This window comes from Phoca vitulina, unplaced genomic scaffold (assembly GCF_004348235.1).
Source record: "Phoca vitulina isolate PV1807 unplaced genomic scaffold, GSC_HSeal_1.0 scaffold1, whole genome shotgun sequence".
Lineage (NCBI taxonomy): Eukaryota > Metazoa > Chordata > Mammalia > Carnivora > Phocidae > Phoca > Phoca vitulina.
The window spans coordinates 64,831,207-64,859,048 of NW_022589704.1; the positions used below are offsets into that span (position 1 = coordinate 64,831,207).

Genomic DNA, 27,842 nt, shown 5'->3' on the forward strand with positions numbered 1-27,842 from the left:
AGGTTATCACAAAATAGGAAGGGAAGTAGGTAAGACCCTTTAGAATGCCCACAGCGGGGAGAAAAAAAAAAAAAAAAAAAAGTGTTAGGTGCCATGGAGTTGGCCCGGATGAGGAATGTTGCCAGAGATATGCACTAATGAAATCTCTTGACTTTCTATGAAGTTCTTTACATCCAGAACTTCTGAAACATCTCTCCTCCTGCCACGTGGCTCTCAGTTCAGCCCCTCCCTTCTAAAGCTCTTCTCAAACCACCAGCTGAGAACCAGGAAAAGGTTGAATCCTCTTTCTGGCAGAAGATGGTGCCAGGGAATTTCCCTTGTTCACATGCCAGGGCAACATCAAGGGGAAAGGTGCATCTGACAGCCCAACTTGGAATTCTTTTGCTATTTGCAAGTCACAAGTTCTTCTACACGGTGATTAGATTTCATAGTACTATTAATACAGAATTCCTTTTCATTAAGAGTTACAGAGGCTTTTGAGTGGTATGTAAATATATATGTCTATGTGTATATGTATGTATATGTATATATTCTTTCTGTGGGAAAATATATTCCAAGCGTCAAACAACTGATTTCCAAATATATTTTTGGAGCATAGTGTATGTACAAGTTGAAAGTTGTTTAATTTTGAGGCTAAAGCAAAAATTTAATCAACCAAGAATGTATTCTATATTTTCTGTTGTTCATGATCATTGCTAACCTTCCTCTATTACTTTTGCCAGGGCGTTTACTTTAAGAGCAGGCAAATGCATTAAATTTAGAGGCAGTCCTATTATTTTGGTAATTTTTGGATAACGTTTAGATAAATATAAAATTGGGCCTTAAACTGAAACTATTTACTGTAAGGAACATGGCCCCTAGATCAAAAGAAAAGTTAAGATAGTGGACATCTTTAGAAAAAGAGACTGGAAAACTATGGCTTGTTAAATTCAACATCCACCTTGGGAAAAAAAAAAAAAATTATAAACAAATCACTTTCTAAAAACTCAGAGACAAAAATCACAGATTCATAAATAGCAATTTCTACCAAACTATTCTAACATAATTGTTTCCTTACTGACTATACAGCTAGGTCAAGGGGAAGGATTTTAATGCATGTGTACAACATAATCTCTGACAATTTGGGCAACTTTAAATGTTGCCCATTAACAGATACGGGTTCACAGCTCTGCTATTGAAGAATCACCTGAGGGATTTACTAAAAATACACAATACTAGACATCAGAATCTCTACTGAACTGCAATCGCGGCAACTTTATGAGCTAAGAATATGTATTCCCATTTTTCAAAAGAGACAAATGAGCTGCAGGAAAATGAAGTAACTTGTCTAGAATCGCACTGCTGGAAGGCTGCGGAGTCACCTTTGAGCCAGACATCTGACTCCAGAGTCTGCACTCTCAATAACGACAGGAGTTCCAATAAATCATACTTCCTATTTTCCTAATGTTGCTCTCCAGATTGTCAGACTGTCGAGTAAGAGGGGTGTTTCCCTGTTTTTCTTGGTTTGCCTTTAAAATCAGAATTGATTTTACTTGCTGAAGAGAGTCGGAGCTCGCTGTGCAATGCATGGTGTACGTCTAGGTCTGTGTTGCCAAATGCAATAGACATTAGCCAAGTGTGGCTACGGTACTTTACATGTGGTGAATCCAGACTTCGAAGACTCAGAATTGCTATGAAAAGAAAAAAAAGATGCAAAACACCTCAATAACTTTTAATATTGATTTCACGAAATGATAATATAATGGATATAGTAGGTCAAAGAAAACATTACTAAAATTAATTTCACTTGCTTCTTTACTTTATAAGAACATGGCTCTTGGGATATTTAAAATCACATATGGGCTCAGATTTGTAATTCACATAATATTTCTATTGGACAGCTCTGATGTAGGTAAACCTTCGCTTATCCTTCTAGATTTTCTTCTGCTGGCTGACATAGTTGAACATTTACTAGTATATAAAATTCTTGGGGTCATGTCTCTTTGTTTTCCCTGTAAACTGTAGCACAGAGCTTTGCAAATATTGTGCTAAACAGTTCATAACCATCTTTTGCACTGAAGTTTAATTAAATTAATATTTGGACCTGAACTAGTTCCATGATACTTTCCAGGTGTTTGCCATGCTCATACATATTAACAGCTTATCATATAGGAGCTCAATAAATGTTACTTGAGTTTAATAACTATTTATGAAGCGGTAAGTGACAAACCTGACCACCATTTAATGTATGAAAAGTTATACAAATGTATCCTTAAAGTGATATTTCATATATAGAATCTCCTTTCTGATTCAGTCAAAATGCTGTTTTGAAATTTGTTCTGAGATACATGATTATTCATACGTTAAAATGTTTCATGAGTTTTCTATAGCCATGGGCTCTAAAGAGAAGCCTATTTCAAGCTCGATGCTATTTCTCAGCCTTTTTCCTCCACTACCAATTTTGAACTTTTTCTTTGGTATTGAAGTGACTTCGTGCAGTAAATATTATCCTGAGGAGTTGTGATAATGAAATTTTTATTGAACTAATTAGATTCAAAAGATGCTAAGGTACTTCACTATAATAAGCCATCCAATACATTCTTTTAAAAAGTCAATGCTAAACTATACATTCAGAATTCAGTTAAGATGGTAAATTTTATGTTACATGATTATTAGTAAATGCCTTAAGAAACACAGAGTCAGAATCGTTCATTATATGTTATTTATGTTACTGTATGTTGCTACTTTATTTTTTGTCTGCACACTGCTAATTGCTTTTAAATATATCTAATTTTTGGAATGTGATTCCATTCGCATTCATGGATCCTAGGTTCTTTGGGGGCTTTGAGCTTTTCCTCTGTGCTAAAAAAGCACTACATGAGATAAGCAGTCAATTGGGATTAGAATTCAATGTGTCAGCTAACTCAGAAATCCCAATACAGAATTTAGCACTCCTGGTCAACAGATACTCTCCAGGGAGCTTGGCTTCCAAAAATCAATTATTGGATTGTGTCCCTCTAACTCAAGAGCGGGTTTGATGGAGGCTGTTTTTATTTCCTATTACCCATGGAGTGATGATATTTATTTTAAAGAATAAGGGGTTAAAAAATAATTTCAAAAAATGTGTTAGTTCTATTGAATGATTTTGCATTCTACAGGACTAATTTTCAAGATATTTGAATTGGGAAAGCTGAAATCACTATAAAAGGAATGTAGTGTCTTAAGAGTCTTAGGATGAAATGAAATATGCACCCATTTAAGATTCTCACTTAACTCAGATGTTTAAAATATTAAGACAATAAATAAATTCTCTTGGCTAAATACCTTATGTATGATAAAATTGCAGGTAAGTATCAGGTACAAGGTAAGTGACACCCTTGGATGTCCTTTCTAGTTAGAGATCCAGTGACAGCTTGTCTGCATGGTGCACATTAGAAGTCACAACATTGGAATAGTTCATTCTGACAAATAACAGAAGTAGGCAATAGAGTTTAAATGGTTTATACTTTTATACTTCTATGTTGTGTTCCTATCTTACAGACTTTTATAGTATTGAATAAAGGGAAGGCCATCTTCCGGTTCAGTGCCACCTCTGCCCTGTACATTTTAACTCCCTTCAATCCTCTTAGGAAAATAGCTATTAAGATTTTGGTACATTCATATCCTTTTCAAGTGATCAATGTTAACTATTGGTGTGTAAAATCTGTAAGTGCTTTGTAGCTAAATATAAAATTGGCTTGGGAAATGTCCATACTCTATGGCTTTTACCACTCATTTTGTATCTTCTTTTGTCATATAAGCCTTATTCTTACAGTTCATTAGTCACATAGATATCACTGAAGCTTACAAAGTCTTTAATATTATATACATATATCTTTCAAATATATATTATACATCACTCTAACATTTTATATATAGATATATATATCTTCCTAAAAAATACTTTTATGTATTGAGTCTTACAAATCTAGTGTTAGGTGGCTATATTTATCCTTACCATCTTTGTACAAAGTTTGTGACGATCTAGAATTTGCAGTGAATAATGATATAATAACAGAGAAATCTATCTCCAGAGCCAAGTTTAGACGTATCTATTATATAAAGCATTTTAGTGTACCCTAGAATAAACCTTTAAGTATGTTTTCTATGGGAGAATGTCAGGGGGCTTTGGCCAATACTTAGTTAATTCTTGAACTTTCCTAATGAAATCCATGAGGAAATACTGCAATATTGGCTGAATTTCAAATTTAAGTCATTGAATTATGACTCTGTCATGGAAAACTGATTGCTTAGTAAAGACTCTGGAAGTTAATGAAAGAAGCTGAGATTATATTTCCAAATGGTCTTTAGAGATTTGACTTTGAGATTTCCATTGGTGTTAAAAATGGACTCCAACTAAATTAATCTATTCATATGCATTGGCAAAAAAAAAACTTTATTTCTGATTATGTCTCATTTGATGGCTTTGGTGATAATAAATATAAAAATACTGTTGTAATTTTCATAAACACATACTACCTGTTTTTTTTAAAAAGATTCTAAATCTGAAAAGGCCATTCTATTTTTAACCTGATAGCAAGTGATTCCTTAGTGGTATAAATATAATGTTATTAATATTAAAAGATTCAAAACATAAAAATTATATGTTCAAGGTTTTTACATTCGTGGAGGTTACCTTATCCTAGTTTGTACTCCTAGTGCCATCATGTGGTCATTTGATGAAAACTTCCTTTTCAGTTATGGAAAATTTTTGTTTTGGCAGTAAACTGTAGTGGAAAGAATATTGGATATGAAGGCAGGAAACTTGTGTTCTACTCCTCAGCCAAGTTATCTAATTTCTCTAGAGCTTAGGTCTTATTTCTCTGATTTCTGAAATATAGTGATTAGACTAGGTGTTTGTCAAGGTTCCTTTCAGCTCCATAATTCTGTTATGTTTAGTCATTTGTTTGAGCTAACACTTGGATCGTATCTACTGACATTTAGGCCTGCGCCAACTACCCTACACATTTTAACATGTAATCTGCACTTCAAACTGACAAGGTCTATACTTGATTAGCTACACTGTAGGAAAGTCAGTGGAGACATAAGATTCCATGGCAAGTGACTTGCCCAAGATCACTTTTATGTTGAATTTTAATTACATTCATATCACTTTAAGTCCTGGCCTTCTGGAATTTGCACTTTTACTCACATTCAGTATGGCTGCACTTGAACAAATCAGTCAAAATAGAGCAATCCCACACTCAGCACCATGCTGTACTTTGACTACATATTTTTTAGTGTATCAAACTTATTCTATAGCATGTATTTAAGAAATTACAATATTGCATGTATGTGCCTTCCTTCCCAATTTACTATTTTAGTCACCTGAATTAGTTCAAATTCAGATTAGTTCAAATCAGTTTTCTCTGCTCAAAATCTGTGCCACTCCAGATTGCACAGTTTGCCCACTAAAGTTCTCTGGGAAGTAAAGATATTGATTCAATAATAGTATCAAAAGCAACACTTTATACTCAAATAAAGCTTTCTCATACATTATCTCACTTCATCTATACAACTGCTCTCTGAGGGTGATATTACTGCCCACATTTTACAGATGACAAAACTGAAGTTTAAAGAAATTAGATAATTGCCCACAAGTGTATGAGTCACTGCGTCCTGACTAAACTCCAGTTTGAGCTTCCAATGTTAGTTTTATATAATATAGTACACGGATTTGGATTTTCTTTTGTGTGTTCCTTAACAATTACCTACATTATTCAGCATGCTAATTATGTGCACTATTTTGACAAATTGTGTGTTTATGACAATGAGTAACCCTCCCGACTGGACAAAGAATGTAGAGTAAGTTCAACTTATGTTTAAACCACCTACTATGTGAGCGCGCACGCGCGCGCGTGTGTGTGTGTGTGTGTGTGTGTAGAGAGAGAACTACATAGATATAGAGACATATAGACATGTATATCTATATCTATGCACTTAGGATTTTGAAACTATGCCTCAGTGTACTTTCCAAACAAAACGGAAGAGTATTTTTATTAAAGCCATTTCTAAGCACACATACAAAGCAGGAAGACAAATGACATTGGCCCTCGGGCCTGCTGGCATTAGATCTAATATCTGTCCTTCACCTATATTTGATGGTGATCAGAATCCCCTCACCCTTGGACACTCACCGTTTTTCCTTTAGTATCTATAGCGGCCAAAGCAAATGTGATGGAAACAATGGCAGAAATGAACCAATATGGTAGATCTTGATTCCAGTTAAACTCCAGATGAAGTCAGTGAGTTCAGAGTTTATCAGGGGCTATTACACAGGCCGTAAGAAGACCGTGTTAAGCCTCTTCAAGTTTTCATTGCCGTCGAGCACATCCACTTCATGTGAGGCCTCTGTCAGTTTCAAGCATTGTCATCAAAAAATTCACTGTGAAAAAAAAAATCCCCAAATTTGGGATTTTACAACTTGAAAATTCAATAAACTGAGGGCTAAACTAACTGAAGTGAAAGTAACGGTAGTGTGTTTGGAAACTGGAAGCATTACTAACTGCACCGACGGCTCTGCTCTGGGTCACCTCTGAGGGCAGAGAGGCTGGATTTCTGTTACGTGGTGCTGGGGAGGCTCACCCTGCCCAGGTTGTAACTGCTCTTGCCCTGTGGTTGCTGACCCTGAAAACAACAACCACGAGGGCATTCCCAAGAGCCCTTTCCCTTCCTGGACACTTCCAGGTTGGAGCCAATCAGAAACAAGCAGAGATCCTACAGGAAATCATAAAATTTACATACAAAGAATACCTGAAGTATTGAAGTTAACATGTGAGGCCCATCCATCTTCAGTCCCCCTGGTTTCTGTGACTTTGATCTCTAACTTCTGAGTAGAAGGTTAAAACTTTGGAAACATCTAAATTTCTGAATTAGCCCAACATTTTATTCTAGGTTAAATTTTCACCTCTTATGACCCTAGAATTATCCTATTTTAATGTTAACAAAATCCTTTTTCCAAGTTAGTTAACTGTCTTATTTGTAGAAAGAGAAAACCACAATACTTGCTAACTTGTCAGTGTTCTCTCATTCATAAAACATGATTGAAATTAGCTTTTTACTTTCTAAAGGAAAATCATTTTATGCCTCTGCAATATTATTATCCATCATGTGAACGTACTGGGTAATTTTCAGGAGGTTCTATTCATTTATGTCAATACCAAGACATTTCAGACAGTAGCTACGTAGACTTTAAACAGCATGTATTTATTACTCTGCCTTTATGACACTTTAAAAACAACTCTTCATATCTTAGGGGTAAATTTAGGCGTATGTTTTATGTCCATGAAAATAACATCAACCTGCTTAGATTCCTTTTTTAATATTCCTCCATTCCAATGGAAGAGTGATAAGAAATTGATATGCTATAAAAGAAAATTATTGCTTTATCAGTTCTTTTTGGATACTTGCCTCCAGGTACACCTTCACAGGAATATATACTTTTGAATCACTTATAAAAATTATTGCAAGGGGCTTCTGTTTAGAAGACTTTACTTTCCTTCGGGACCCGTGGAACTGGCTCGACTTCACTGTCATTACATTTGCGTAAGTGCCTTTTTTGAAATTGTAAGATAGAATACGGTTTGGCTTTCTATGCATGCTTATGTTTTTAAAAACTAAGCTTGCTTTAACTGAAAAATACCTTGGTGTGATTTATACATTTAAGCTCCTGATTTTATTTAGCACAACAGAGGTCAAAGTGGCATTTCACTTTGGCATACAACCTCTGCAGAGGGTTGAAGTTACAATTTCCACATGTAACATGTCAGCAAACCTCATACCTGCCACTTGTTCAACACACACACAACCGCCTCCCACATGCACACAATATGAAAGCACAGGTGTATTCATAATACATCTATGAAAATGACTTTAAGAAATTATAGCCACAAACAACAGCTGGCTGCACAAATTTTCATTGACCTTACCTATATTATGTATTCTCTCTGTCTTCTTTTTTTTTAAGATTTTATTTATTTATTTTTTTTAGAGAGGGAGAGAGCGCAAGCAGAGGGAGGGGGAGGGACAAGTAGACCCCACGCTGAACACAGAGCCTAACTCATGGCTCCATCTCACAACCCTGGGATCATGACCTGAGAGGAAATCAAGAGTTGGATGCTTCATCGACTGAGCCACCCAGACACCCCTCTTTCTGTCTTCTTTTATTAGTTTGGTAGAATAATGGAAAATAAGCATCTATGAGCATCAAAACCTTCTGACAGATAAAACTAATAGGAAAAAATAAGGTACTTAATATATTATGTATCTAATATAGTAAATTATTATTTCATCAGCAAATTGATTTTTAAGACTTACGAGCAGACACATTCTCTGTCTCTTCCTATTCCTCACCTGATCCCATTTCTTTCTTCCTCTTTTCTTTCCCTCTGTGATTCTTTTTGTATCGTTCTTTACCCTCAACATAAACCTTCTTATCTTCATGTCCCATCCAGATACACTCAGTAATATGCACAATTTTTCTATCCATCTCCTTTTTTTTTTCTAGTGGTAAACTCCCCCAAGGAAGAAGAGACTCAGAAAAGTAATTGAAGGCCATTCAGGAGTAGGTGAAATTAGTGTGGAGGAAGGTGGTCCACCTGCCCTCACCGTTCCTTCAGGAGCTGATTTTCTTGGTCTCTTGTAGGCACAATGGGGTAGACAGGAGGAGAAGTAGGGCTGACATACTCAGGGCTCCAAATGCTGCCTGTCTCATCTTAGTTCCATAACTAGTTAGGATAAGCCAATTCTTCCCCATTCCTTCTGGCCACAGTTCAAAAGAAAGCATATTGGGACAATTGTTTTTTGAGACTAAAGTAGCAGTAATAGGAGGGACACCATTGAGCCCTCAAAAAATCTTGTTCTTACCTTGCCTAACTTTCACTTAGGAGTTGCACTAGAAAAACCTTTACATGTACAGATAGTCAGTAAGGCAATCTGCCTTTTCCTGCCTAAATTTCTCTTGGATGATTTCATACCTTTTTTTTTTTTTCTAACTGAAACCCTCAAACTCTAGCCAAGAATTAGTTTCTATTTACTCAATTCTCCTTAGTTACACATGATGTTGATTATATTGCTTGCCAAAATAGCAACAGGATTATATACTTTATGAAGTTTACATCTTAAATTATGTAGGTTAAGAAAACAAAATTATCATTTAGAATCACCAAGAAGGTCTTTATAAAAGGCCCAAGAAAATAATATAAATCCTGCTTAAATCTTGAATAACTGATTTAATTCTACAGGTATGTAACAGAATTTGTAAGCTTAGGCAATTTTTCAGCTCTTCGAACTTTCAGTCTTGAGAGCTTTGAAAACTATTTCTGTAATTCCAGGTAAGGAGTGATTGGTGTGCAGCACAAGGGTCTTTGTACCTACAGCTCTTTCTTTGTATCCTGTTATTGTGTTGTGTGTGAACTCCCTATTACAGATACGTGACAGAGTTTGTGGACCTGGGCAATGTCTCAGCACTAAGAACATTCAGAGTTCTCCGAGCACTGAAAACAATTTCAGTCATTCCAGGTGAGAGCTAGGTTAAAAAATGGGGCTGACCCATGATTTTCAGTGACAGTTTCTTTGCTTGGCAGCATTACAGAAAATCAGGAATCATAATAAAGTAATCAAAATCATAATCAAAATCGAGTGCTTTATAGGAAATAATTCTTATTATTTGGACATAAGTTTTTATATTTTTCCACTTTTTATCAGCGTAGGAGTTTAATAGTGTTTTTCATGAGATACTGAAATATACAGTCTGTGTGTGATTTGTATTTAGAGATGCCATGTTTTGTTGTCTTTTTCTCCATGTCAGTTGTACCAGGGATTTGGTCCCTATTGAATGTACTAATTTGTAATTTTTTGTTCATTGTAGGTATTGATGATGATGTATATACAATGTAAATCCTAATATTGTTTTAAAAGAAAGGAAATAAGATAATGAAGAATAGCGTTAGTCTTCATAGAGGATTTATTATCTTGAGGTGTAGTTATACCCCAAAGCACCTCCAGAATTATAGCAAAACTTTTCCTACTTATAAATAGGCATTTAAAAGTATGTATTCAGGTAATTTGCTGTAAAACTGATAACTGACCCTAATGAAAGTAGGGGGTGAATTTCATTAGCAAAAAGGAGAAATAGAAGAGCCTTTTCTTAATATAGGCTTCATGAAGACCGTGAACCTCCCATTATTTTCTCCCAACATAACGGGATATGATCTTCATTTCATTGTTTGGATCATTGTTTCTAGAGCTTATCCCCTTAGCACTTTAGCCTACCATGAAGTGTAGCTTTTCCACTAGCATTACAATTATTTTCAGACTTATGCATGAAATCTATGTTTTCAAGAAAATCGTGTGAGGCTTTTGTTATTTCTGACCTTCTAAGTCTTCATAGTCATAGCCTTCTTTCTTTAAGGCCTGAAGACCATTGTGGGGGCCCTGATCCAGTCCGTGAAGAAGCTTTCTGATGTCATGATCCTGACTGTGTTCTGTCTGAGCGTGTTTGCCCTGATTGGGCTGCAGCTGTTCATGGGCAACCTCCGGAATAAATGTGTACAATGGCCTCCCACCAATGCTTCCCTGGAGGAACACAGTATAGAGAGGAATGTAACTATGAATTACAATGGCACGCTTGTCAATGAAACTCACTTTGAGTTTGACTGGAAATCATATGTTCAAGATTCAAGTAAGAATTTTTGTTATGTAAATTTATTTTTTCATTGTTGATTTGCCTTCCACCAAGGCATGGAAAATTTTCTCAAAATCATTGCATAATAGGTTGTGATCTCTTAATCACCATGTCAATGGTTTGCATATACACTTAATTATTTTACTGATAACTGTTCTAATTTTGACTCCTAAATGCCATTTTCTGTCGTATCATTATATGGGAGGCTAAAAAATTCAGCTGCAAAGAAAGTAAGTAAAATTTTCTCTTTTATGTAGTTTTAGTATTTGCCAGTGGCAATGTTTCAAAAGCAGAGACAGAACATAATTCATGGGGAAAGGGACTGTCTTTTTTAAAGAAAAGTATTAAATATATAAAACTTAGTCTTTAGATGGGCTTGTATCTTTATTATTTTCAGATAATGAGTAATACTTAGGAAAAAAAATCAAAGAAAAAACCTTAGTGACTGGTTGTGTAGAACAAATAGGATTAGTCATAAAAAATTACTGGTAGTTGGATAATTCTTAAAGTCATGATATAATAAAAAAAAAAACCTAATCAGTGTCTTTTTATAGTTGGAGATCTAGAAAATATCTTGGATGATACCGATTAATTCTTTCATGACATTAGTGATATGCCAACAAATAATTTGCAAATAGTTGCAAATCTCTAGATTAAGAAAAATACATGTCAAAGCAATACATGAAATGTCCCTTATTCACTTCATATGATGCCAATAAGTCTACTGCTGTCACCAACTCCCTGAAATCTGCTATTTTTTTTCTCTCTTCATCTAAAATCAAGGAACTGACTATGAGGATGTCACTTAGGGTTTGTTCTTTCTAGTGAAAATGTGCTGGACTCTATTTCTCTTAGAGTCAAAGTAAAAGAAATCCTAAATATCTGAGGCATTTTCAGCTCTATAAATTTGTATTTATCATTTTGCCTAACAATATTCCATCTGTTGAAAATATTATTTTAAATCAAATGCAAATATAAATAAAATGGTTTGTCTTTGAAAGTAATAGAAAATTAAATTTATTAAAATTAAAGATAGGGATGCCTGGGTGGCTCAGTCCATGAGGCAGGTGCCTTCAGCTCGGGTCATGGTCCCAGGGTCCTGGGATCGAGCCCCATGTCCAGCTCTCTGCTCAGCGGGGAGCCTGCTTCTCCCTCTCCCTCTGCCCTTCTTGTGCTCTCTTTGCCTCTCTCTCTCAAATAAATAAATAAAATCTTTAAAAAAAGTTAAAGATAAACTTTATGACTGAAAGTTGTATTTTCTTCAGATTAAGTTTCTAGATCATTGACTTTAATGGATAAAACTTCATTTATAAATACCTGATATCAAAAATTCATCCAGAAACTCTCATATTCCTTTCACTTTCATTTTAATTGAAAAGTTAAGAAATACTATCTAAATTTTCTTGTCTATGTTCAAAGAAGTAAAGACATTAGCAGTGGAAGTATTTCCCATTATGTATGTATTTTTGTATCCTCTATAAAACTATGCATAGAATAAATTTCGAATAAATTTTTCTGAAAATTTAACATCTAGAAAATATTTCTTTTTATAAAATCCAAAAATTTTTCTTCTTAAAACTTGAATATAGGGATACCTGAGTGGCTCAGTCTGTTAAGCATCTGCCTTTGGCTCAGGTCATGATACCAAGGTCCTGGGATCGAGTTCCACATCGGGCTCCCTGCTCAGAGAGAAGCCTGCTTCTCCTTCTGCCTGCCACTCCCCCTACTTGTGCACTCGCTCTCTCTCTCTCTCTCTCCCCCACCCCAACAAATAAATAAATAAAATCTTTAAAAAAACAAAACAAAAAACTTGATTATTTAAATGGCATGATCTCATCCATTTTTATAGCTGTGTAATATTTCGTGTGTGTGTGTGTGTGTGTGTGTGTGTGTACACCACATCTTCCTTATCCATTCTTCTATTGATGGACATTTAGGTTGCTTCCATATCTTGGCTATTGCAAATAATGCTGCAATAAACATAGGGATGCATATATCTTTTCAAATTAGTGTTTTCATTTTCTTTGGGTAAATACTCAATAGTGGAATTAGAGGGTATTATTTCACTAGGCAGTGAAATAAGTCAGATGGAGGAAGACAAATACCATCTGATTTCACTCATAAATGAAATCTAAAAAATATGATAATGAATGAATAAATAAACAAAAAACAGATTCAGACCTGTAAATACAGAGAATAAACTGATGGTTGCTAGAGGGGTGGGAGTGGGAAGTTGGCCAAAATGGGTGAAAGGGAGTGGGAGACACAGGCTTCCAGTTACAGAGTGAATAAGTCACAGGAATAAAAGGCATAGCATTAGGAATATGTCAATGATATTGTAATAACAATGTGTCAGGGCAGAATGTAGTTATACTTGTGAACATAGCATAATGTATAAACTTGTGGAATCATTATGTTGTACACCTGAAACTAATGTAACATTGTCAACTTAAATTTTTAAAATGATGATTTAATTCGATACATTTCTCTTTTTGTCATCATTTTACTTATTTATTCAATAAACTTTATTGAAAGGCTGCTGAGCCCCAACAATAGTAATATAGAAGTAACTAATGATTAGACTTTCTTTCAAGGAGTAACAATATTTGTAAACAAATAATTACAATATAGGACAATGAGTACAATAATAATGGAAGTAGCTACCTATTCTGGTAACACAGGGAGAAAGGTTCTTAATTTTGCCATTCTTTAGTGGGTAGGAAGTAGAGAATATGAAGGAACAATTCACAAAAGAAGTGTCATTTCAACTTGATACTAAAACAATCTAAGGAATTTGTCAGAGAAAGAAAGCTTTGAGACAATATAATATTCACTTCTAGTAATTATTTTAGCTTTATTATTTAGTATTTTTCATTTCATTTCTTTTAGTAGTTGACATGATTTATGCATCTTTTGCTATAAACCGCCTATGATATATTCTGGAAGTTGGTAGAATGTAAGTTATAATTAACTGTTAAACATTTATAAATAGTGTTTAAATATACAGAAGAAAGAAAAAATACAATCCCTTTATTTTCAAATGTGTGGCCCTTTGGAAGAACAAAGGAATTGCTGTCATGCTTATCTATTTTTACAGCATGAAATTTTTATTTTTCACAAGGTTGGTGGGAAAAACACTGACATCTTTTAAATTTTTCTGCTAGCACCTGTGATTATCACTAATTTTATATTGCATTTGTAATGCAAATGCTCATCATTTGACTTTCTTTTTTCTAACCAGGATATCATTATTTTCTGGAGGGTGTTTTGGATGCACTACTATGTGGAAATAGCTCTGATGCAGGGTAAGCCAATAATTTGTGTGTGCTTATGTATGTGTATACTTTATTAATACTTATTTGCTATAATTAAGGTTACTTCTAAGGTGAGGGATTATTTAAAGATTAGGCAAGTTTTTATGTTTCATAAGACAAAGAATAATACTTTTGCCTTAATGCTGTGTCCCTTAGGATAGTATATGTGAGCTAGAAGATAACTCTAGAAGCTTCATTGTAGGGAAAATGAGCTAGAGTATGCTAAAATGCTAATTATCAACAGAAAATAGTTTTGTAAAATATTATTTAAAATGCTAGGCAATATTTTAAAGATGGCATCAAGAGGCTAGTAAAACTGTTATGTCAAAAGCTGGGAAATGTATGTTACTTACTTATCATGCTTCTATCCCTTGAGATAACTTCTATCCCTTGAAATAACCAATTTTCCTGGGTAGACAATGTTATAAGTATAGCATGCTATCAGAATAAAAAGTCAGCAGAACTTCTTGTAATACTTTCTTTTGTCCCTTTTATAGTCAATGTCCAGAAGGATATGTGTGTGTGAAAGCTGGTAGAAATCCTAATTATGGCTATACAAGCTTTGATACCTTCAGTTGGGCTTTTTTGTCTCTGTTTCGACTGATGACTCAGGACTTCTGGGAAAATCTGTATCAACTGGTGAGAATCTGAAGACATACATACCGCATTTACATAGATGCGTATAAGAAAACCATCTTCGTTATGAAATCCAAATCACAGCATAATATAGTAGAGGGAACAGAACTTGAAATTAGGAGATTTGAGGTCCTTTATCCTATTGATTATAACACACAGTAAGCGTAGTGATGACAGGGCTAGTGATTCTCTCTCATTTCCCTTTGGCCCAAAACCTATTTTCCACCCTTTCCAGCCACAGGTCTTCTCAAATAGAAGGTCCATCTTCCCCTCCACCCCATCTGCCCCTCAAGTATTATTCCTCAGGTGGCAGGTGATGAAAATCAGTAAGCAGACATAGAAAGATAACTGTGATGTCTTCCTTGACTTTTATCACAGGCTCAGCTCTTTGATGGAATCTCGATGGTATTTTATTTGATTCCGTTTTATTCTTGGTGAGTCCAAGAATTCCCTCCTAGAGATCAAAATGTGAATGCATGAGTTAGGGGAAAAGGAAGAAGAGGATAAAGAAGCAGTCAAGGAGGTAGAAGGGGGTGTGACCATCATAATTATTATTTATGTCGGAGTCCTACATGACACACAAGTAAGTTGAAAATTGAAGCCACTAGTTAGTGAAGTGATATTGAAAAAATAATTTTAATATTCTTATTGTCAGACGTTACGTGCTGCTGGAAAAACATACATGATCTTTTTTGTGCTGGTCATTTTCTTGGGCTCATTCTATCTGATAAATTTGATCCTGGCTGTGGTGGCCATGGCCTATGAGGAACAGAATCAGGCCACCTTGGAAGAGGCAGAACAGAAAGAGGCTGAATTTCAGCAGATGCTCGAACAGCTTAAAAAGCAACAGGAGACAGCTCAGGTAAATTCACCAAATCAAATATGTCCCGTCTCATGGTACTATTCTTTTTTATTGTTTTGGTTGTTACAAAACTACCAGAGAGAAAGTGAGAGACAGATAATTATTTGACTCTACTTAATAGAAGCTGGTAGTATGGTGGATTAGAAATGATTTCTACATATTGATCATCTATAGATCATTTAGTGTAATTTTTCTGAGATGTCTACAATATTGACCACAGTGGAACTCTCTCATGCCTTTTTTTTTTAATATTTGTTGGTATAATTCTTTTATTTATTTATTTATTTATTTTATTATGTTATGTTAGTCACCATACATTACATCATTAGTTTTTGATGTAGTGTTCCATGATTCATTGTTTGCGTATAACACCCAGTGCTCCATTTAGTACGTGCCCTCTTTAATACCCATCACCAGGCTAACCCATCCCCCAACCCCCCTCCCCTCTAGAATCCTCAGTTTGTTTCTCAGAGTCCATAGTCTCTCATGGTTCGTCTCCCCCTCCAATTTCCCCCCCTTCATTTTTCCCTTCCTGCTATCTTCTTCTTTTTTTGAACATATAATGTATTATTTGTTTCAGAGGTACAGGTCTGTGATTCAACAGTCTTACACAATTCACAGCGCTCACCATAGCACATACCCTCCCCAATGTCTATCATCCAGCCACGCCATCCCTCCCACCCCCCACCACTCCAACAACCCTCACTTTGTTTCCTGAGATTAAGAATTCCTCATATCAGGGCGCCTGGGTGGCTCAGTTGGTTAAGCGACTGCCTTCGGCTCAGGTCATGATCCTGGAGTCCCTGGATCGAGTCCCGCATCGGGCTCCCTGCTCGGCAGGGAGTCTGCTTCTCCCTCTGACCCTCCCTCCTCTCATGTGCTTGCTCTCTCATTCTCTCTCTCTCAAATAAATAAATAAAAAAATCTTTAAAAAAAAAAAAATAAAAAAATAAAAAAATAAAAAAAATAAAAAAAAAAAGAATTCCTCATATCAGTGAAGGCATATGATACATGTCCTTCTCTGATTGACTTATTTCGCTCAGCATAATACCCTCCAGTTCCATCCACGTCATTGCAAATGGCAAGATTTCATTCCTTTTGATGGCTGCATAATATTCCATTGTATATATACACCACATCTTCTTTATCCATTCATCTGTCGATGGACATCTTGGCTCTTTCCAGAGTTTGGCTATTGTGGACATTGCTGCTATAAACATCGGGGTGCACGTACCCCTTCGGATCACTACATTTGCATCTCATGCCTTTTTAATGTTTTAAGATTTTTATAACTAAAGGGGAAATTTGATTTTGGAAACTTCTCAGCTGAAAAACTTACTGAATGGGTACACTGGCATTAGGAGAAAATCCTAAGAAGCTATCTTTTCTTAGAAAAAAAGTTTTGGTTATCATATAAAAAAATGTTCATCTGGCTCTTAAAAGATAGTCTATTCTTTTCTTTAACCAAAAATATATAGACTTTTAATATGGTTGCTTACTTGCCTTTCTTATACAGTAAATAAAGAAGTGATGAAATAATATAATGTTCTGTGACAAAGCAGTATTCAACAGGCATGTGAACGTCATGAATTTTCTGGAGACCAGGTCACCTACGGATTGCTTGTTCTTATAAGGAGGTGTCAATACTCATCGTACAATAAAATGCCTGTCCTATCATTTCCATCTTCCCTCATGCTTTCTTTGCATACAGACTCTGTGTCTTTCCTTTAGAATAAAGTTGTTTGGGGAATATTAATTTATTGGCAAGAGTCCCTGTATTGAGGGTACTCTGAGAACAATGGTAATAATCAGAAAGTGCCAACTGAGTACCAGTACCAGCTATCATCAAAAGCATTGTTTTCATTCCATGCCCACATGTCCAGCAAGAACCAGTGCTGAGCTAAAGAAGCTGGAGATGGTATTTGGAGAAAGGGATGTCTTGTCTTGCTTAGTAGAAACTGTTGACTGCCCTTTCTCCAGTCTTCTGGATTATGGAGGGGCGAGGAAGGGATTTTATCACCTATAAATTTGATTGATAATATTTTGGCAGCCCAGTTTCAATAACTGGGGAGAGGACCTCAGCTTTTTATCTCATTCCTCCTACCTTGGGATATGACCTCAATTAAGTCATTAGCTTTTCTTCCATGCTGCAGTTTCTTTTTCAGAGAAAAGAAGACAGTGCTAATTAAATACCAATTTTTATAGCGAATCAAATCCCAAAAAGTAATATAAGTTTATGTTCTTGTTGATGCCTGATTGATCCTTTCGAATATGTGGCCTTTGCAGTGTAATATAAACACAATAAACGTTAGCACAGATAAAACCACATTAACCCTGAAAGCCTTTATTGGAGAGAAAGGAGGGGAAAATCCCATTTCCATTGCAGAGCTGCTTCTATGGGCGATCAGCTTGAGTCAGCTAAATGTATTTTGTAAATATCATGCAAATACTTGAGCTTAAAAAGATAAAGTCTTTGCTAATGCCATGCTAAAACCATCTCTCCTTCATGTATGTAGCAGGCAGCCGCAGTCAGCGCCTCGGAGCATTCCAGAGAACCTAGTGCCCCTGGGGGGCTCTCGGACAGCTCATCCGAAGCCTCCAAGTTGAGTTCCAAGAGTGCAAAGGAAAGAAGAAATCGGAGAAAGAAAAGAAAACAGAAAGAGCAGTCTGGTGGGGAAGAGAAAGATGAGGATGAATTCCATAAATCTGAATCTGAAGACAGCATCAGGAGGAAAGGGTTTCGCTTCTCCATAGAAGGGAATCGATTGACATATGAAAAGAGGTACTCCTCCCCACACCAGGTATGGCACCGCGGAGTTAAAGGATGCATGGATGAAAATCAGAACACTGAAGAGAGGGGGAGAATTAAATCAGATTTACGAATTGTTGTCAACTGAATTGACTGCTATGTTTATTACATTTAAACTTATTCTTTCTTCACGTAGCTATGAGAAAATTTTACTCCACGTATATATAAGTCTGTGGCTTTCTGTAGCTGGGATCCACACTGGGTTGAAAGTCAGAAGACCTGGATTCTCATCCTGATACTCTCTGCTGATACCTTTTGAAACTAATGCCGTTTATTCTTTCTGCTCCTCAGCCTCTTTAATGAAAACAAAAACCAACAAAAAATGTGGATACGGGGCTGGCTGATCAATAACTTCTTTTGGTTATTTTATGTTGGTTTTTTTCCCCTAACTTTCTTATAAACCATATGTGCTTCTGAAAATATCAGGTGTGGTATACACTACCAAAAAGCACATTACTCTGAATTTCAGAAGTCTGTGCCTTACAGATGAAACAGGGATCATAATGAATGTAAAGTAATTTTAGAAAGATGGCCTAAAACTGTGAAAAGTGTTGGAATTCCTTGAAAGGAAAAAGCAGTAAGAACAAATGTGTCCTTGTGAAGGTCATGCTGCCAATGTTTATTGAATGTTGATGGTGTCCATAGTATGTGCTAAGGATGTTTCCTTTCGAACTTGAAAAATGGTGATTCAGGGTTTTGTTTTTTCGGTATCTTTAAGTTGTGATCTATCTCCGCATTCATAATCTCAAGGACTAGAAATCTCCTCTTATAAAACCAATTTAATTTGAGCACATAAAGTGAGAATGTTAATCAAAAGGAGTGAATCACATTCTCTTACGAATACTGAAATGTCCTTCAACTTAATCTTGCAAAATTAAAAGCACATTTCAAGCGGCTATATTAATATGATTGTACTTTTTTTGGTTTCAAACTTTTAGTCTTTGTTGAGCATCCGTGGCTCCCTATTTTCTCCAAGGCGAAATAGCAGAACAAGCCTTTTCAGCTTTAGAGGGCGAGCAAAGGATGTGGGATCGGAGAATGACTTTGCTGATGATGAGCACAGCACCTTTGAGGATAATGAGAGCCGGAGAGACTCCTTGTTTGTGCCCCGACGACATGGAGAGCGGCGCAACAGTAACCTGAGTCAGACCAGTAGGTCTTCCCGGATGCTGGCAGTGTTTCCAGCGAATGGGAAGATGCACAGCACTGTGGATTGCAATGGTGTGGTTTCCTTGGTTGGTGGACCTTCAGTTCCTACATCGCCTGTTGGACAGCTTCTGCCAGAGGTGATAATAGATAAGCCAGCTACTGATGACAATGTAAGGAAGTTTTAAATAGTTCAGGCATGGCTGGCCCATTATTGCTGCACCAGCCAGTGTTTCTACAGAATGGAACCCTTTGAGAATGATTCCTGGTTGGTCAAGCTGTGAATGCACCTGCATCTTGTAATACATATAATAGACTAACCAACTAAAACTTGAGGCCTCAACACTCTCTTGCATAACACCGAATGCATTTACTTATTAAACGTGCTAAGAATAAATTAGGCACAATAATAAATTACTGCCTCCAGTTGGTGGATTTGTTATATACCCATACTGAGCTTAGATAGCAAGACACCCTCTAAAGCTTTGGTATAAAAGTAAATGAATGATTCCTCTGTTTAAGTATAAAGGGTGTATAATAAATCTTTCCAACAGATTCTTCACTATAGCTCTGACTTATTTTAGAAGATTTTCAAGAACACTGTGCCTAAATAGATAGCTTCATTGTGATCTTAAAATTTCTAGTATTCACATTTGTCTTCCTAAAAAAAAAAATGCTGATATAAGTCTTCTCAAAATGAATCTAAATGACAAGACATAAATAAATCGTTAATACAGACAGATAAAAGAATTGTCTGTACAAACATATGTTACGTGCTTGTGAATGTATATGAGGATGAGGAATTTCTGAACACATGCTGCCTCTTATTAGATGGGTAACTCACTTGGAAGTATATCAGCATGATGAGGCATGACTAAGTCAGAATTAGATGACTTATTGCTTTGGTACCCTGGATGAAACTGTTGTCCATGTAGCATGTGTGTGTTTCTCACATACAGTTTGTGTTGTCAATGACCATCTATGTCTTGTGTACAGAAAATGAGGTGGTGGCTACATGTGTTGTAATCATCTGTATTTCTTGAAAAATAAATGGCTACCTTCTCAAAATAAAATGCCTGACCATTTATATGACTTCTCAGGTTGTTAGTTTTATACTATTAGTTCAGAAATGAGGCGAACTGTTAAATATGTCTCTCAAGCGATTTATTAACTATATCAAAATGACATCACGTCTCATAAAATTACGAAAGTAGAGGGTTAAAAAACTCAGTTTTTTGCTGTATAACTAAATGGTTGACAGTTTGGATATTCCAGGTTAATGATACAATAAGTCAGCAATCTCTGTCATCACCAGCTAAATATGAAAAGTGCATGATGCATGTGTGTCATGAAATTCACTGTGTCACATTTGGTTCTTTGCTTGGCATATTGCTCAAGTTAATCATTTAATACATTAGTATTTTCTTTATAGGGAACAACCACCGAAACGGAGATGAGGAAGAGAAGGTCAAGTTCTTTCCATGTTTCCATGGACTTTCTAGAAGATCCTTCCCAAAGGCAAAGAGCAATGAGTATAGCCAGCATTTTAACAAATACAGTAGAAGGTTTGTTACACATTCCATTTTCATTCAATTATTTTCACTAAACTTATATTGTCTCACTTGAAACAAATATCTCTATTTGTAAATTGGAAACAATACATTCCTAAAGAGAATATAGTAGATCTTATTTAAGAGTTATTACTTGTTATACCTACTCATATATTCTAGGAGCTTTAAAAAAGTTACTTAAGCACAATGATAGTGAAAATCTAAAGAATGTTTTCCTGTGTGGGGCAATTCCTTGAAAATGCAGAATAAAGCAGCTCTGTTAGAGCTGCTAATCTCATTAGTCGTAGTGACCCTCTCTTCTGTTCCATTTAGCTTAGGACTTCAACATCATCCTAAATACTATCAAGATTGGAGGGGAGGAGTGGGTCGTTTCACAGAAGAAAACAAATTTAAAAGACAATTCTTGGCTCCTATAGATCCCTACCCTATCTCTTATAGGTTTAGGTTGACAGTTTAGCCAGATATTAACATAGGATTACACACAGTATCTACATTTCTGCAACTCATGTTCCTATTGAAACTTCATTTAAAAGGCCATTCACTTCAGGCCAAGTGCTGAGCCATATTATCAATGCATACGAGAAAAATACTATTCTTTGCTACCTCTGCTCTATGTGTATGTCTGATGAAATATCTTCAGGTGTCTAAAGAATAAATTCTATAGTTCTTTTTTAAGTACAAAAGAGGTTGACTCTGTAGCAAATAAAAATGTGTTGATTACTGAAAAACAAGTCTAGTGGATCTGAAATAAATATATATGTGTACAAAATATATCTTTTGGTTCTTTTTTTATTTTTAATTTAGAACTTGAAGAATCCAGACAGAAATGCCCACCCTGTTGGTATAAATTTTCCAACATATTCTTAATCTGGGACTGTTCACCATATTGGTTAAAAGTGAAACATATTGTCAACCTGGTTGTGATGGACCCATTTGTTGACCTGGCCATCACCATCTGTATTGTCTTAAATACTCTTTTCATGGCCATGGAGCACTATCCAATGACAGAACATTTCAATAATGTGCTTGCAGTAGGAAACTTGGTAAGCATATTGGAAGGTAAATGTGTTCAATCATTGAATTTTCTGTTTGAGAAACTGTTTCCATTTAATAATAGCTTAAAGCAGTCTTTCTTCCACCTTTCCTACCTCCTGGCTCCCAAAAGATGAGAATTATATCTAACTAGCTACACCCTACTTTTTGCCAACCATTATAGCCCTTAATGTCAAAGCAAAAACTGAGGAAGAGAGCAATAGGCATAGGCCTACAGTACTACTTGAAAAGTCAATATTGATATTTATAATTTTTTCAAGATACAGAAGCAATTTAAGGACATGCTTTTTGAAATGACATTACCGCAGTTTCCCTAGCTGTAGAAGGCTTAAAAAAAAAAAAAGTAGATCTTTTTATTTTGCTTAGTCATCATCATTATAAGCAAAAATTTAACAACTCAAAAATGTATTCAGCTTTTCCACTTCCAAGATCTAAGTAGGACATGTATTGTTTTATCCATCTATTCTATATCAAAACCATCAAATATTAAAAACCTTCAGTACATTTTGTGTATTATTTGATTAGTAAGGCCATTTTTGGTAAAGGTTGTCACCTAAATCCTTCTCTTCTGTGCTTAAAAAACATGAATTATTAAAGTGTTTGTCAGTTGACTCAATTTAGGAATACTAGCTTTTATTTGCTGAAAGAAAGAGGACTTTAAAGTAATGTATGTATTTTTTATATTATTTGTTTTGAGGTATAAGATTTTTGATGGTAAAAAACAAAACATGTAGGAGCACCTGGATGGCTCGCTCAGTCGTTAAGCGTCTGCCTTAGGCTCAGGTCATGATCCCAGGGTGCTCGGCCGGGCTCCCTGCTATGTGGGAAGCCTGCTTCTCCCTCTCCCACTCCCCCTGCTTGTGTTCCCTCTCTCGCTGTGTCTCTCTCTGTCAAATAAATAAATAAAATCTTAAAACAAAACAAAACAAAACAAAACATGTAAAGCATCCTGCATTGTAGTATTTACAGTTTTAAAGCACTGGTATTTATACTATGGAAATAAATTTATTTTTTCACATGCTTAACAAATTGATAATAGTAACACACATATTATAGTAATAGATATATGCGTATAATAATGATTGGATTTGAGGAAAATGGGAATACGCCTATAGATAAATGAAAATGTTCATGGGCAAGATATCATGAGTACCTGTGCTGTATAAGGTCTGGAGGGACAGGCAGTTTGATGTGATGGAAGTTAAAAATAGATTTGGACCCAAATCCTAGTTTTGCCATTTTCTAGTTGTATGATACCAGGCAAGTCACTGGTAAAATAATGTTTGTATTAACCTGCATTAGCCACTTCATAAACTTCTGTGGCAATAAAATGAAATAAAGTAAATGAGACCTTTCTTGTAAACTATAAATTACTACACAAATGTATATAGTAATAGAATCATTATGAGGAAATTAGTATAAATATTTTATTCTATGATCAAACACTAAGTCATTCTACTTTATCATTATCTGATGGAATTGAAGTAACTTTGTTTTGATCATAGGTTTTCACTGGGATCTTTACAGCAGAAATGTTTCTGAAAATTATTGCCATGGATCCTTACTATTATTTCCAAGAAGGCTGGAATATCTTTGATGGTTTTATTGTGACACTTAGCCTGGTAGAACTTGGCCTCGCCAATGTGGAAGGATTATCAGTTCTCCGTTCATTCCGACTGGTAAAAAACAAAACGAAACAGCAACAAAAACAAAACCTGTCCAACAACCAGGGTTCTTACGTAGTACTCTCATAGGTTTTACTATGCAACTACTAATATTTTTAATTTTTGTGTAACATTTGCATTGTCAAAACTATCCCTAAATGGAAAAAAAAATTATCTCCACTCATTTAGAAAAATCTTTGTTTAAAAAAAAGCATAGTCAGGTAAACTTTAATATATAACTCAGTTGCCGTTGTGACTAACTATTATTTCTAGAGATGACTACAGTTAATATTTCTGGATTGAAGGAAATATTTTTAATGAAAATATGTCGCATTTTAATAGTAACTTGAAAATATAAACAGCCCTTTGTATGGTGGATGGTAATCGGATGCAAGGTGGGCATGCAGAAAATTCCTAATTTGACCTCTGGAAAATATGCTCCTTCCCTAAATCAGAGGAGAAAAATCTGTAGGATTACTTACCATGCCCTTTGATTTACATATATGTCCTTGCAAATCAGGGAAATAATTACAGGTGTGAGAAATCTCCAAATTTTTAAATGCAGGCATCTAGCTATGTCAGTGCCCCAAAGGAGTATTAATGAATAATAAACAATTTCCTCTGCTTATAGCAGGGCTCAATATGGTGTCATTTTGCATGCTATTGATAAATGAATATCTTTTCAACAGAGATTATTGTGATTCAGATGTTAATATTAGTGTCAGGCCTGGTATGCCTTAGAAACACATTCACAGAGCAAATTAAAGACGGTTGGACCCCAAGTAATCTTAAAAAATTCACTCTTAGGGAAAATGATCTACATGGTTAAAATATGGATGGACAAGATTCTTCCTAGGGGGTCCAAAAATTAGCCATGAGCCTGAGAGAGTTCAAGGGCAGGGCAGATATTGTAAGAGATTCAATATTAATCATTTCTTGGTAAACGCAATATATGTGAAGATCATAATAATATATATATATATATTTTTTTTTTTTCCAGCTTCGAGTTTTCAAGCTGGCAAAATCTTGGCCAACATTAAATATGCTAATAAAGATCATCGGCAATTCAGTGGGGGCTCTGGGTAACCTCACTTTGGTGTTGGCCATCATTGTCTTCATTTTTGCTGTGGTTGGCATGCAGCTATTTGGTAAAAGCTACAAAGATTGTGTCTGCAAGATCTCCACCAGCTGTGAGCTCCCACGCTGGCACATGAATGACTTCTTCCACTCCTTCCTGATTGTGTTCCGCGTGCTGTGTGGAGAGTGGATAGAAACCATGTGGGACTGTATGGAGGTCGCTGGTCAAGCCATGTGCCTTACTGTCTTCATGATGGTCATGGTGATTGGAAACCTGGTGGTATGTACCCATTTAAGATATCTATTTCAGAAATAGATTAAGAGCATAATAGAATGGTGACCATTTTGTCCAAAACAAAAACTATGATTTATAATTTATAAAGTCTCTAGGCTTGGATATGCATACAGTCTCACTTTGACAACACAGCGATATAGCTATGACCCTAGAGTTTTTGTTTTTGTTTTTGTTTTTTAAAGATTTTATTTTATTTATTTGACAGAGAGAGACACAGCGAGAGAGGGAACACAAGCAGGGGGAGTGGGAGGGGGAGAAGCAGGCTTCCCGCTGAGCAGGGAGCCCTATGTGGGGCTCGATCCCAGGACCCTGGGATCATGACCTGAGCCGAAGGCAGACGCTTAACGACTGAGCCACCCAGGCACCCCGACCTTACAGTTTTTGTATTCAAATCAACTTCATCAGTCATTTCATCACATTTAGTATATGCATTTTAATAGTGTATCCTACTGAAGACAGGCCTTGAAGGATATGCTGGGAACATTTTACAAATTCAGAGAAAAGGGAGGGAGAAGTCTGAAAAAATTTTTAGAGAAAGCTTAATCTTACTTGCCAGTATAGGACTGAAGAGTGGTGTCTTTAAGTGTTCATAATGATTTTACCATTTCCTTGCCTCTTTCATGGCATATAGCATTCAGTCACTCTATGTCATATGGCAGGTGCTTTAGCCAAGCTAGGTTAATCAATTTTCTAGTGGTTCTCAGTCAAAATAAAGGTGGGCTAGTGAGGCCTGAGATTACCCAAATGGAGTAACTGGTCAATTCTTCTCTTAAGTTGGAAACATGAATTACTCTTTATAGTATAGAAAAATTTAATATATTCCAGAAGATACATGTATTAAGTGTCAGTCTTATGGAAATATTAGAGATTATTTATAAACAGTTCTCCTAATTAATCAGTAGTGGAGTATGAGAAATATAATAGGTTAAGAAAATAAGTGTCAATGCCTATGTTAAGGTACTGATTCTTATTCTGGATCATAATGATTATTTTTTAAAATTTATATCTAACTCAATATCTCTGTTTATCAAAAAAGGAACTATAGAATGTATTTAAGTGTGTAATTGCAAACACCAATGATTTTTAAGGTTAGAACTTTTGTGTGGTACATATTTCAATCTGTTTTCTTATAATCATACAATTTTAAACATAGCGAAACCTTAAGTTAACTCATTCAACTTCTTCATTCTGTAAGTGGGAGAATGTGAGACCAACAGAAATCATGTCTTCGCCCAAGGACGTAGAGTGAGGTAGCTATTGAGCCAGATCACAAATTCAGATTACCCAACCTCTAATCACTGTGCTATGGTGTTTCTTTCTTACCTAACTGTTAGAACTTACAGTTTCCTCTACACTTAGAGGAATAAGTGATCCCAATCTGCTCTTCTTTACATTGGGGTAAAATTATAATCATGTCTGTGTTATTTTTAAGGTCCTGAACCTCTTTCTGGCCTTGCTTCTGAGCTCATTTAGTGCAGACAATCTTGCAGCCACGGATGATGATAATGAAATGAACAATCTCCAAATAGCTGTGGACAGGATGCACAAGGGAATAGCTTACGTGAAGAGAAAAATATATGAATTTATTCAACAATCCTTTGTTAGAAAACAAAAGATTTTAGATGAAATTAAACCACTTGATGACCTAAACAATAAGAAAGACAGTTGTATGTCCAATCATACAACAGAAATTGGAAAAGATCTTGACTATCTTAAAGACGTGAATGGAACCACAAGTGGAATAGGAACCGGCAGCAGTGTTGAAAAATACATTATTGATGAAAGCGATTACATGTCATTCATAAATAATCCCAGTCTTACTGTGACTGTACCAATTGCTGTCGGAGAGTCTGACTTTGAAAATTTAAACACAGAGGACTTCAGTAGTGAATCAGATCTCGAGGAAAGCAAAGAGGTAAGATTTTATAGATGTAGGTAGGTATAAATTTATATATATATACATGTATTATTGCCTATATATAAAAATATATATGTGTGTGTATCTTGCTGCCTTTGGGTAAATCAGATTTGTGGTAATGAGACGGGGAGAGAAAGAGTACAGAGATATAATGGTAGGCAGATCCTCATCTCATTTCACATGTCCACAGATAATGGATTCAGGGGGAAAAATTATAGATCATTTTTGTAAAACATTGTATAATTTTTTTCAGGATATTAATTTGAGTATTATCCCAGTTCAAATGTTGTTCATTGAAGATTTGGGTTTTACTAAAGAACCAATGGAAGCTGATTTTTTTAAATGATTTTTATTTTTATAAAGTTGGTTCTAAAGTACTGTTAAAATAAATTTGGCAATATTTTTTTCTAGTCCGATTTTTTTTTGTCTTGAATATTCAGATTTACATTTAATATTTGGTGAAGACTAATAGCTACCACATGCTCTGCTGAATTAAAAAAGAAACTTTTATTACAAAGACCATCCATAACAAATACTTCGTCTGCAAAAATTTTACATGATTTATACTGTTTTTGTCTGTATGGTTCAGGGCTAACAGAAAAAAACTGATCTTTTTATTAAAAAATGACTATCCACTGAACCACTGGAGGCAGTTCTATTTCTCCATATCTGTATCATTTTATATATTGGATTATCATTGCATTAATTGAAAATTTAAATATTGGGGTAATAGAAACTTTAGAGACAATGTAACGCAGCATTTCTCAAATTCTGAGTCATGACCCAGTGGGAGTT

At 35.5% G+C, this 27,842-nt stretch overlaps 1 protein-coding gene across 9 annotated transcripts in view; it reads left to right on the forward strand.

Annotated features, from left to right (window-relative positions):
• The window catches only part of LOC116635109 (sodium channel protein type 1 subunit alpha), a 145,393-nt gene that overhangs the window by 73,510 nt on the left and 44,041 nt on the right, over positions 1-27,842 (forward strand). For 7 of the 9 annotated variants that reach the window (XM_032408876.1, XM_032408927.1, XM_032408885.1 and 4 more), the window contains 15 exons: positions 3,520-3,638; positions 5,734-5,823; positions 7,435-7,563; positions 9,446-9,537; positions 10,430-10,699; positions 13,944-14,007; positions 14,514-14,655; positions 15,308-15,514; positions 18,031-18,315; positions 19,262-19,642; positions 20,902-21,034; positions 21,845-22,083; positions 23,599-23,772; positions 24,758-25,114; positions 26,562-27,044. In XM_032408876.1, the coding sequence (XP_032264767.1) occupies positions 3,520-3,638; positions 5,734-5,823; positions 7,435-7,563; positions 9,446-9,537; positions 10,430-10,699; positions 13,944-14,007; positions 14,514-14,655; positions 15,308-15,514; positions 18,031-18,315; positions 19,262-19,642; positions 20,902-21,034; positions 21,845-22,083; positions 23,599-23,772; positions 24,758-25,114; positions 26,562-27,044 (3,165 nt within the window). The remainder of the gene's footprint in view (positions 1-3,519; positions 3,639-5,733; positions 5,824-7,434; positions 7,564-9,445; positions 9,538-10,429; positions 10,700-13,943; positions 14,008-14,513; positions 14,656-15,307; positions 15,515-18,030; positions 18,316-19,261; positions 19,643-20,901; positions 21,035-21,844; positions 22,084-23,598; positions 23,773-24,757; positions 25,115-26,561; positions 27,045-27,842) is intronic. The other 2 variants (XM_032408937.1, XM_032408945.1) reach the window with 2 other exon arrangements.